The 12,867-nt window shown below is 36.9% G+C and overlaps 1 protein-coding gene across 6 annotated transcripts in view; it reads left to right on the forward strand.

The window, feature by feature from the left end:
* Window positions 1–12,867, forward strand: part of TRAK2 (trafficking kinesin protein 2) — a 69,194-nt gene that overhangs the window by 46,351 nt on the left and 9,976 nt on the right. For all 6 annotated transcript variants that reach the window (XM_059168413.1, XM_059168414.1, XM_059168409.1 and 3 more), the window contains 9 exons: window positions 607–723; window positions 1,696–1,905; window positions 2,526–2,604; window positions 4,044–4,174; window positions 4,621–4,695; window positions 5,888–6,025; window positions 9,182–9,261; window positions 9,563–9,766; window positions 11,575–11,873. In XM_059168413.1, the coding sequence (XP_059024396.1) occupies window positions 607–723; window positions 1,696–1,905; window positions 2,526–2,604; window positions 4,044–4,174; window positions 4,621–4,695; window positions 5,888–6,025; window positions 9,182–9,261; window positions 9,563–9,766; window positions 11,575–11,873 (1,333 nt within the window). The remainder of the gene's footprint in view (window positions 1–606; window positions 724–1,695; window positions 1,906–2,525; window positions 2,605–4,043; window positions 4,175–4,620; window positions 4,696–5,887; window positions 6,026–9,181; window positions 9,262–9,562; window positions 9,767–11,574; window positions 11,874–12,867) is intronic.

A 12,867-nucleotide genomic window follows, 5' to 3' on the forward strand; every position in this document is an offset into this window, starting at 1 on the left:
TACCATCGACTTCTTTAAACTCCTTTCTTCATGCTTTAGCAGAACCTGTAGCCTCAGAACTTCTACTCTGTCAACCCCTCTTTTATCTCACATTATCATTTTTGCAGCAATTGGCAGTAGGGTTCTTAGTTACGCTTTCCTTTAAGCCTCTAGCTCTGAATACATAGAAACTTTGCCCTCATTGGAACTGTTGTCATCACACATACTATGTCCTTACTGTGCATAATAGGCAAATGCATTCAGTAAATATCTGTTGGGCTTTCACTGTGTGCCCGGCCCTGTCTTCATTTTTTAAAGACCCTATTGATTTTTTAATTTCCCCAAGTCATAAGTTTAAAGACTGGGTTGTTTGATTCTAATCGGGTGATGAATAAATCTCACTTGAAAACAAATACATTCTTGCATTTATAACTCTGGTGGCTGCCCATTTGACCAACATATATTAAACACCACCAGTGTGTCGGGCCCTTATTTGTGATATCTGAGCATTAAAATAAATCTTGATGCTTTCCAGGACATTTTTTTTGAGTTTAGGGAAACTGAAGAATTTCTAAACTACCATTTAATTTTGTTTGTACTCAAAAGATGTGTTTGGTGTTCTAATAGAGAGATCGTGATCTGGAGCTAGCTGCTCGAATTGGACAAGCTCTCTTAAAACGGAACCATGTCTTGTCTGAGCAGAATGAAGCTCTGGAGGAGCAGCTGGGACAAGCCTTTGATCAAGTAAGTCTTTGATCAAGTATTTGTAGCATGAAATAATTACTTCTTGGGCAATGAAGAAATTTAGTTTTCTGGGTGCCCCGAAGTGGTAACAGTAGGTAGGTAAATAACACCACTGCACCTTGTCTTTGTTGGCGGCCATTGAACTAACCAGTAGAGAAATGAAGTGTTACTGTGCAGAGGTGAGCTCATGGGACTCGACCTTAGTCAAGGTAAAAGCCTATGTTCAGTACCTACCAAACATGAGGCACCCTGCTTAGATTCTAATACTGTTTCCTCCTCCCTTTATGTAGACTTTCTGTGTGATCTTACCTTAAATTTATTTTTTTAAAATAACCCTGAATAATAGATACCCAAATGAGGTATCTTTATTCAAAAATCCAAACAAAAGGAAAAGGTGAAGAAATTTATTTCATGTAATAAATATTCTTTCGTGAGAATTGATTTATTATTAACTTGGAGGGTTACATTTAAAATTTCCTGTAATTTGTTATTTTCTGGTTTCATTTATATTTTATAAATGCATTATATTTAATAACATTTGAACCTTTAAGTTGAAAATATTTATTTTCTAAAACTAAAGTTAGGAAGTCATGATGCAGAGTTATACTTAAAAGCATAAATGAGACTTTGAAGGAAGGGTCTATTGTGACCTTTGAAGGGTTTTTAGTTTTGTTTTGTTTTTAAGTGTCAATGTATCATCTTATGTGAAATTTTCTTCCTATATTCTTATTATATTGAATATAAAAATTGGCTTCTCATCTAGCACAGAAGAAGCTATATTGGTTGAGTTAATGCTCTAACATTGTATCTTAGAAAGTATCTGAAGTTTGTTATTCTCTTTTTAACACTTTAGTCAGTAAAATCTAGCAACTGATTTTATGGATTTTATTTTGTGGTAAGAAACAGTTGCTCCATGAAATAAAAGCAGCGTTACATGGAAACATCTTATAGATCAAACCCTTTGATGTGCAGGTTAATCAACTGCAACATGAGCTGTCCAAGAAAGATGAATTACTTCGAATTGTCTCTATTGCTTCTGAAGAGAGTGAAACCGATTCCAGCTGTTCTACACCCCTCCGGTTCAATGAGTCCTTCAGCTTATCCCAAGGTTTGCTGCAGTTGGACATGCTGCAAGAAAAACTCAAGGAACTGGAAGAGGAGAATATGGCTCTTCGATCCAAGGTACGTACCCACTTTCCCACTAATTCCCACTTTCCTTTACCTTTAGATTTAGGTCCATGTAGTGCTGAGGTAAAATATGGCATAACTAAGGATTTGCTATTGATATTCCAATTAGGGGGTGACAGCCAAAGCGTGTGTATTTGCCTTTCATTGATACTTAGATCCCATTCATTGACGAGTAGATAATAGTAAGCTGATAGATGAAATAGAGAAAGCTACAGCATGGTATATATGTCTTATGGAGTTTACACAAAATAACTAAATAATTACAACTGTGATAAGAACTAGGTTGGAAAATTACAGGGTTTCCTGAACTTGTATAACGGGGGGAAAATCAAAGTCCTACTTAATAAGTAAGTGACTTTTTCATGGAGGCTAGGGATTAGTGAGCCTGAAAAGTATGGAAAAGGGGAGCACCAGGGGGGAATGAGTAGTCATGTGCAAAGGCCCTGAGAGGAATAAGGGGAAGGTATTTGTCATATCCTGTCCCATAACTTTATTTTAGATAAAGCTTTTTGGATTTTGTCTTTCATTCAAATGAGAATTAAAGGTTTTTAAAGTTAATACTCTAAAGTCATTGGAAGATATTATCCAGACTGATTTTTTTTTTTTTCTTGAAGGCTTGTCACATAAAGACAGAAACTATTACCTATGAAGAGAAGGAACAACAGCTTGTCAATGACTGTGTTAAAGAACTTCGTATGTATTAACACATTTTATTTCATAGTTTTGGGGCAGTTCTTTGGTGGTATCTCACCAACTCAGAAATTAAATCATTGGTTTCAGTAGAGGCATCTCAAGAAATAATTTTTTAAAAGTTACTGAAAATCTTGGAATATCACATTGAGCCCACAACTCTAAACAAAACATCGTATGTACTTTTAAGAAATATCTTTATTTCAAATTGCCGTCATCATTAAAGAAGGACCTAGATTTCTATCAGTTATAGCACATTAGAGTGAAAGGAACTGAAGCTTTTATTTCATCAATGAGGAAATAGTCCTATAGACGATACAAAGACTATGGTTTGCCAAAGTTAGAAAACTGGTAAGTGGCAGAGCCAGGGTTTAAATGATGGCATAAAACTTGACATTTAATGAGTATTTAAGTGCCAGCTATATGTTTATAACAATGTATTTTGGTTTGATATTGTTGATTAAAAATAATTTGTAAAAATAAATCAGCTAGAAAAAGGCTTTACTAGAGAACGATACCTAATTTCTCTATAAATATATTACCTTTTATGTTGAAAGAGAAGATATGAAACATCACGCCTGTTCATCTGGGCCGTGGGCATCAGAATGGGATAGCTTAGAATGACAGTGTTAGAGAACCAGAAAAATGTCAATTGAATCTTCTCCATCAGAGCTCCATCATGCAACCTTTTTGCTCTAAAAAACCAAAGAGGAAATGACTTGCCCACCAGCTTAGGTCCCAGTTTCCTGCCTCCTTTGAAATGTTAGAGACCTTCTGTCAATTTTTAAATAGTTTTCTATAACACTGAGAAATAGTTTTGCCACTTGCGTTTGATGTCCGAGTTTTTACAAGCAAAATTTCCTTCTTCCGTGGAATTCTAAAGGTTCTATTTTACGTGCATGTATGCTAGGCTCCAGGGATTGCTTCCGAGGCTTTGCTTGGTTTGAGAGCAATCCTGGAAAGTCTGTCTTGTACAGAAGCATCTCCATAGCTTTAACAGATTGTGACTGATTCGTTTGGAAATGTTCCTTGTTCTATTTGTTAAGTTTAATTTTTGTTGCTTGTGGGAAATTATTGATGTCCCTGAAGAGTTCTCAGATACACATATGAGGTGATGTCGTGGTACTTCAAAACGTATAGAACCCACGTGTTTTCAGCCTTCCGACAAAGACTGCGACCCAAACCGGGAACTTGCTTGCTTTTACACGTCTTCTCTCTTAGCTTCATCGTCGCCCATCCGGCCCTCCACACTCGCCTGTTTCAGAAGACCCTTTATCTTCTTCTACTCAATTATCTGGGTTTATTTCTTAAATTTATGTTACAAGTCTATTTGTAATATACTCCAGTGCTTTTTACAAAATAGGATTTCGCCTACAGGACATCGTTTGCCAACCCTTACCCTCCATTTATATTGATTTTTGCATTTCTCTTTTGTTGCCGAGGTGAGACAAATGCTCAGATGTCCAGAATGACTGAAGAATTATCTGGGAAGAGTGATGAACTCATTCGGTACCAGGAAGAGATCTCCTCTCTCTTGTCTCAAATTGTGGATCTTCAACACAAAGTTAAAGAAGTACGTTCATTCATTCATTCAACAGATGTTTGTTTGGCACTGGCCTCATACCGTGCCCTCTGCTAAGTGCTAGATACATTAAGCAAAGTCAGTGTGCTCCCTACCCCTTTACAGTGCTGTAGTCCGACTGCTGGTGTAGGCTTTCTCATCACGAAATGTATGAATAACTTCTTCTAAGTTACTATTTCTCTCTCTCAAGTGGGGTTATATTTTCCTTAGAAAACTATGATATGAATTAGTGACTCATGCTTATTGACCTCTGAACATCTTAATTAAGATTTTATATTCTGCCCATTTATTGCTTTTATTTGGATTTTGAAAGGTTAGCTTTTTATAGGCCTCTAGACCTTACCGCTGAGATTTACTCTTAAGATGTCTTTAAAAAAGGTAGAGTAGCCCATATGTTATATGGGAAGGCTCATTTTTCTCTTTTAATATGTTATTAGCATGTGATTGAGAAGGAGGAACTGAGACTTCACCTACAAGCTTCCAAAGATGCCCAAAGACAGCTGACAATGGAGGTAAGCAGCTCTTCCTTTGTTTTGTGCAATTTGGGGGTCGGGGGGGGGGGTGGGGGGGATAGTTTCTTTCATCTTAATGACCAAGAATGATTAAAGGTGATTACCAGATTTTAAATAACAACGAGAGAATAAGATTAAATTTTGAGATCTAAGAGGTAAAGCAGTTTAAAGGTTCTGTCCCTAAAATTAATAACGACATCTTTCCTGATTAATAGAGAAAATCTTGTCTTTTGTAAGATTCTTTAGGCATATGTGACCCTTTTACTAATCTACCTTAATCCAACAGTTTTTAAAATAATTTCTTATGATGAGTGTTTTTGCAGATATGTCAGGAGAAACACCAAAACTCTTTTACTTTTTATCTATATAAAAATTCTGTGTATTAGATATAATTTGATGGTTCCCTTGGATACACTAAGAATCACCTGGCAAAATTAGTTATAAATGAGATTCCCAGGCACAGCCGCCAAAAGCTTCCAATAGAGTAGTTTCATAGTAAAGGTCTAGAATCTGCATGATCCAGTCCACATACCACACTCGAAGAAATTTTTGAAGTTAAAATGTACTCTGAAAAGGGCAGCTGGGTGGCTCAGTCACCTGAGTGTCTGCTTTTGGCTCTGGTCATGATCCCAGGGTCCTGAGATCCAGCCCCACATTGGGATCCCTACTCGGTGGAGAGTCTGCTTCTCTCTTTCCCTCTGCCCCTCCCCACTGCTTGTGCTCTCTCTCATTCTCTCTCTCTCTCTCTCAAATAAATAAATAAAATAAAATCTTTAAAAATATATGTAAAATTCTGAAAGTTATATACTCTTTTACCATGCTCATGTACCTAGCTATATAAAGAAGATTCTGAAACAAGGGAGGAGAAACTACTTGTTTGGGATGACTAGATCTTGTCATTTCGGAGTGTCATTTCAGAGCGACATACAAAAATATGCACATCTAACATTATGCTAAACCTAACTTGACCCATAGCTATTATTCCTCTGTAAGGTTGTGTGTGTGTGTGTGTGTGTGTACACAAACTGCTTAGTTTGTTTTAGGGCTTTTCAACAGAACTATAATTTCTGTTGAAATTATATTCATGAAGTTATCTAGCCCTCTGGATAAAATTAATCCCAGTGGGGTTTATTTTCCCCATTGTCATGTTGAGAATATAATGAAGTACACCAATTACCATCCTTTTTTTCAGCTGCACGAGTTACAGGACAGGAACATGGAGTGTCTGGGAATGTTACATGAATCCCAAGAGGAAATAAAGGAACTTCGAAGTAGATCCGGCCCTGCTGCTCATCTCTACTTCTCACAGTCATATGGAGCTTTTTCTGGGGTGAGTTTTCTGAGGTATATGTTCCTTGCTTAAGGAAGCTTGCTTAAGTTTAGATTGTTCTGAGAGTGATGTGGTTTCTGGTGTTATAAAGTATCTTGAGAAGAAATAACATGGTTTATCTTTGTTTCTGGAATTCATTTATTGATGTAGGCCTTGATTTACATATTTACATCTACCTTAATACTCTTATTTATTGCAACCTTTCTTCTAACAGACAACCATCCAGTTTATTGTAATGTATAAGATATACCCTAAGGCAACTAGGTTTAGGTCTGTGTACCAAAGAGCTACTTAAACTTGGGTCATCCTTACCCTAGGCCCACTGATTCAAATAGAACTCTGAACATCTAAAACCTCTTTCCACAGATCTTGAGTTTCTTAGTATATTTAACTCCAGTTAGAGTGTAAGCACCATCAGAGCAGGATTCGTGTTTATTTAATTCATCACTATATAGTATTTTTTGAATTAAAGAAATTAATGAGGGCACCTGGGTAGCTCAGTGGGTTAAGCCGCTGCCTTTGGCTTAGGTCATGATCTCAGGGTCCTGGAATCGAGTCCCGCATCGGGCTCTCTGCTCAGCAGGGAGCCTGCTTCCTCCTCTCTCTCTCTGCCTGCCTCTATGCCTACTTGTGATCTCTCTCTGTCAAATAAATAAATAAAATCTAAAAAAAAAAAAAAAATTAATGAAAACTTGTGAGTTTATGCCAAAATCTGTTCAAAGAATTATTTTAACAATCTAGTTCATAAATACTTATAAGCAATACTGTAAAATTTTCTAAAAGACAAACTATATAGTAGGTTTTTTGAAAGATATAGGAGCAGGATTTTTGTTTTTTAGCTTTTTATTTTGAAATAATTTTAAACTTAGACTGATACTGCAACAATAGTACAAAAATATATCCTCTTATATATCCTTTACCTAGGTTCCTCAGTTTTTAACATTTTACTACATTTGCCATATCATTCTCTTATTTTTTTTTTCTGGGCCATTTCACATAAGTTACAGATAGACCCTATTAACTCCTAATTCTTCAGTGTGTATTTACTAAGAATTAGGACACTCTCTTACATAACCATACAACTGTCAAAGTCAGGAAATTGTCACTGATACTATCATCTCCTCCATGGAGCCCATTTAAATTTTGCCAGTGGTCCCAACAATGTCCTTTGAAGGATATGTTGCATTTCGTTGTTTCAACTGGGAACACTTGTTCTGTCTTTGCTTGCCTTTCGTGACCTTTATAGAATGTCCTCAGTTTGAGTTTATCTGATGTTTCCTCATGATTAGATTCAAGCATTGTATTTTGGCAGAAATACTGCCATGTTCTTCTCAGTACACTGTAATAGGAGGCTCACATTGTCTGTTTATCCCATTACTGATGATGTTAATTAATTTTGATCACTAGGACAATGTTAGCATCTGCCAACTTTTCCCACTCTAAAATTAATCAATGCTAATTGATAGTTAATTAAATTAATTTTACTAATTAACTTTACAATGATGAAAATTGACAGATGCTACTCTAGCCAGGTGGTCAAAGTTACTCTTTTATGGGAAGATACTATACTTTGAGACTATTTAAATATCCTGTTTTTCTCAGCAAACATTTATCCACTAGTTTTAACACTCAGTCATGGTTTATATCTAACTCAGTTATTACTATGATGATTGCCAAATGGTGATTTTCCAATTCCATCATTCTTTTGACATTAATCGACATTCTTTTTTTTTTTTTTTTTAAGATTTTATTTATTTATTTGACAGAGAGAAATCACAAGTAGATGGAGAGGCAGGCAGAGAGAGAGGGAAGCAGGCTCTCCGCTGAGCAGAGAGCCCTATGTGGGACTCGATCCCAGGACTCTGAGATCATGACCTGAGCCGAAGGCAGCGGCTTAACCCACTGAGCCACCCAGGCGCCCTTAATCGACATTCTTTTGTCAGAGCCTTTCTGTGTCATTTATTTATTTATTTATTTATTTATTTATTTATTTATTTGTTGGTGTTGGGGGTTGCATAGAGAAAAGCTTAAGCAGACTCTACCATCCATCATGGAGCCTGACACAGGGCTTGATCTCACAACCCTGAGATCATGGCCTGAGCCAAAATCAAGAGTCAGACGCTCAACCGACTGAGCTACCAAGGCCCCCATTTCTGCCTCATTTATTTATTCATTTGTTCATTTAGTTATGTCCATGTGGACTCTTGGATTCCTATTTTAGTTAGTAGATTATAATCTGTTATTACTGTTTTTTTATTTTGATACTTGTTATTCAAATTATTCCAGATATGGAGCAAATTGTTCCCATATGGCCAGGGATATCCTTTAAAACTTATCGTATCTTTTCTTGTACCAGTCCTGGAATCAGCCATTTCTCCAGGGAGGTCTGGTTAGTTTTAATGAGAAATGATACTTAGAATTCAAGATCTGGTCCTATGTATCCATTGCCACTAGAGTGTTATTAGGTCTAGGCCCGCTCAGCAGATAGAGCTAGGAAATATATGTGCATTCATACATATATACCCACTCAAACACATCAATATCTATGTCTCCATCCATATTTATGTTCTTCTATCTCTGTATATTTAAAAGCACGAGTTCACACCAGTGTCTCCAGTTCTAGCCCTTGTCAGCTCAGCTTCACTGAGCATGGCACCCATACTAGCTGAATCCTCATCTCTGACCAGGGAAAGGGGGAACTTGCTTATTTTTCCTTGGATGTTTTTTCTACATTTTAAAACTAGGAAAGTTAGAAATTAAAAGAAGCAAAAAGAAGTTATGAAGTACCATCAAATCCTAAGTTCCAAAGAATCATTATTGGCATTTTGGTTTATAGCTTTTCAGACCTTTTGTTTTTTTATGTCTCCCTATGTAATATTTTCTATTTATCATGTTGGTTTTTTCCACTGTTCTCCTAAAAATACATCATGAAAAAGAAGTTGGTTCTTGTTAAAAGTTACTCTTGTAAAAAGTAATATCCAAAATATCTCTTTTTTCCTTGCATTTTGGCCTGTGACTATTTTCTTGGGTTTTCTTTTATTCTAACACCAGATGTATTGGATTCTGGAGTCTCTAATAATTAATTTAAGGAGAATTCATTTCTCCTAACAGGCTTCTTACATAATCATTATAGGAATCTCAAACTCTTTTTCTTAGGAATCTTTGGCAGCTGAAATTGAAGGGACCATGCGTAAAAAGTTGAGTCTGGATGAGGAATCTTCTCTCTTTAAACAAAAGTAAGTGCAGATCACATGCATTATTCCCCAAGCATTGGGATGCAATTAAAAAGAAGCCACAGTCCTAAGTGATAGGTATTTTGAGATTCGGTTGTGAATCTGCTTAGTATTCAAGGTTTCTTTCATAATGCTCACATCTGTAAGAGCACTCTCTTGTCCTGAAGTTTACTTTCTAATAATTTCTCCTAAAGTTTAGAGGCTAGTCAAGGTGGCTTCATTTTTAATGAGTTGCATATACAGGTCTCTTCTAAAGCACCCCAGTGACGGGCAGTGGCAATAATGAACGCTTCTCTTTTGACAGAGCCCAACAGAAACGGGTATTTGACACTGTCAAGGTTGCCAATGACACCCGGGGCCGCTCCGTCCCATTTCCAGCTCTGCTCCCCATTCCAGGCTCCAACCGTTCAAGTGTCATCATGACAGCAAAGCCTTTTGAGTCCGGTTTACAACAAACAGAGGAAAAAACCCTCCTGAATCAGGGGAGCAACTCAGAAGAGGTTTCAGAGTAAGAAACATAGATCATGGCAGTGATTCTGTAATTTTTATAGCATTGACATACCAGATTCACATACTTACATTCCAGCATTGTTCTGTGCTATTCTAAGGAGGTTCTAGAACTGTCCGTTTTTCATTCAGTAATGATGTCCTATGGCATTATTTGTAGGACAGATCATTGACTTCATAAAAGTTTTTAGAGTGAAAAGGCTGCATTTAATTAAGTACATTCAATATGGAACTTGCATTGAACTATAAAATTCTTTACTACTTTTTTCTTTAGTGTGGCATAGTGTGAGTCTAAATCTTCATGTTCTGAGTCAGATTTGTTTGAATCTTTAGGTCATTGGCAGTCACGCATAGCATCAGATGACACTGATGACCCATTCTCATTATCTCAAGTGTTTTGGTGCCTTTAGGGTAAATCAAAAGTTTGAGTAACGATTGAGGAAAACTAGGTCGCTCTTAACTTCCTCTTTGTTTAAGCTTAGATTTTTTCCCAGTTTTCATTAATTCGTCTTACTGAATTACGTACATGTAACTAGAGTTAAACAGGATCACTGGAAAGTCAGCAGAAGACTTTTGAAAGGTAGATGTTTGGCATCTGAGAGAAATCTTCCCTAATGCAGAAATTGATCCTAGAACATACCAAATACATATGAAGTACTAGCTGTTATCAGTAGTACATGGGGTAGAGTTCTTAGCATTAGTGAACACTTAATTGTAGACTAGGAGCTAAATATTAGTTAATCCTGGCAACAGTCACCTTGTAGTATAGGTACTATATCTTTTCAATGTATAGTTTGAGGGAAGTCATTTTGTAGCTTGCCCATTATCACTTCACAGAAGGGTATTGGTCACACTTCTGTAAACTACAGGTTTGGTCCATGGGTGCAATTTGTTTGGTTCAAAAATAAAAATAGCTTGTGTTGCAAAAAAAAAAAAAGAAGAAACAGAGAAAATGACCCATCACCCTGGATTTTTCTTTTTGTCTTTCAGTTTGTACCTACAGTAGCTTTAAGTGTCAATGTCAATACTGTGTCATTGTACACAATTACCTTAGGAGATCAGCGAACAGTTCTTTTTGAATTCATGTCTAGTAGCCAGGAGCTCCTGCAGCTTGGCTTGGTACTTTTTCTTTTGATATCAATTGTAAGAAACCTCTAATTTCAAAAATATTAAAAAGTGAGCAAATGTGTTCACAGAACTATGAAAGTATAGTATTTACAAATCTTAGGTTTTTTTTTTTTAATGTTCTGCAATATTCATAGAGGATGGCATATCATAGTTTACTGGGTAGAATTTTTTTCTCTCTTAGTAGTACATAAAATAAAGTAATAGTACCTCTTAGAATCAGTGGTATTGTAGATTCACTGCAATATATAGTTTACTTTTCCGGCTGCCTAAACTAAATTTATAGATAGTCATAGCTGTAGTTTCATAAATTAAGTGGCTATACTTATCATGGTGATCACTGAGGAATGTTTACAATTCTCAGATCAGTACATTATACACCTGAAACTAATGTAACATTGTGTGTTAATTATACTTCAATATAAAAATTAAATGAAATAGAAAACTTAGTAAACATAAAGTAAGTATATATTTGCTTGTCAGAAGTTGCTTGAAATGATTTGTAAAAAATTATGTATCGTGTTAGTGATTTTGGTTTGTTATTATTTCTGTATTCTTAAGCTCCAAGAAAAAAACACTATGGCTTTAAGATCAGTCTCTTGAACATTCACCATTTTAGAAAAGAGATGTCTAGGTTGTGCTTATCACCCTTACAGATCTAGTCAGTGAATGATTTTCCCATAGGAACATACAGAAGGTGGGTCAACCAGGACCATCTGGAGATACTGATTTGGCTACAGCACTGCATCGCCTTAGTCTGCGGCGACAGAACTACTTAAGCGAGAAGCAGTTCTTTGCTGAGGAATGGGAGCGGAAGATCCAGGTTCTGGCAGACCAGAAAGAAGCGGCTAGTGGCTGTGGTACCCCCACGGAGAGCCTTGCCTCTCTCTGCACTGACCAGTCGGAGATCACAGACCTCAGCAGTGCCAGTTGCCTTCGAGGTTTTATGCCTGAAAAACTACAAATTGTCAAGCCCCTTGAAGGTAATAAATCAGTAGGGGCCATTCTTTTTTTTTTCTTCTTCTTTTTAATTTATTTGACAGAGAGAGAGAGAGAGACATCACAAGTAGGCAGAGAGGCAGGCAGAGGGAGAGGGGGAAGCAGGCTCCCCGCAGAGTAGAGAGCCCGATGTGGGACTGGATCCCAAGACCCTGAGATCAGGACCTGAGCCGAAGGCAGAGGCTTAACCCACTGAGCCACCCAGGCGCCCCAGTAAGGGCCATTCTTAAGCCACGTTGTTTATTAGCCTTTCCCTTTCCTGGAATTGAACTTGTAATTATAAGAAGACTATGTGCAGGAGATACCTTTATTACCCCTAAACCTCATTTGTGTGGTTTAAGTCCATTAGGGTACTTTGTGGAAAAAGAATGAAGAGATCTGCTTTCTCCAAGTCATCAGCCATCAGTGTTTTTTTAACATAAATGTGAGGAAGGAGGAGCATCCTTTCCTGTCCTTACCTGAGATACATCATTGATACAGTTTTCATGGTAAAAGAAATGGGATATGATAAATAAATAAAAATAATATAGATGTAAGACTTCATCTCTACCTTCCTTTTCAAAAAAGAGTTCTTTACCCAGAAGTGTCATTTACTTCAAGACATGTAGGTCTTGGTTGGTTTGGTGTTTTGTTTTGGTTTTTTGGCCAGTTTTGATCATTTCCTTTCATTTCCTTTTCCCTTCTAAGACAGAACTTGAATTCAAAATAAATTTGTTTTAAGGAACCCTGATTACCTTCAAATGATTCTGTTATGATCATAAAGGAATCTGCCTTAGACGAATTTGAGTAGGTAATCGCTGAAGACCCTTCAGACTCAAGGGTTCTGTAAGTTAGTTTCACTCACTAATGATCAGGGCAGATACTTGTCAGAGCTGCCCACTGCAGGGTGAAATGTGTGTAGTGACATAATTGGACGGTGTGGGTGCAGGTGCTTGGCCTTTCGCCAGGTTTCTCAGACAGGAACCACGGGGATATATC

Source organism: Mustela lutreola, chromosome 3, assembly GCF_030435805.1.
Source record: "Mustela lutreola isolate mMusLut2 chromosome 3, mMusLut2.pri, whole genome shotgun sequence".
NCBI lineage: Eukaryota > Metazoa > Chordata > Mammalia > Carnivora > Mustelidae > Mustela > Mustela lutreola.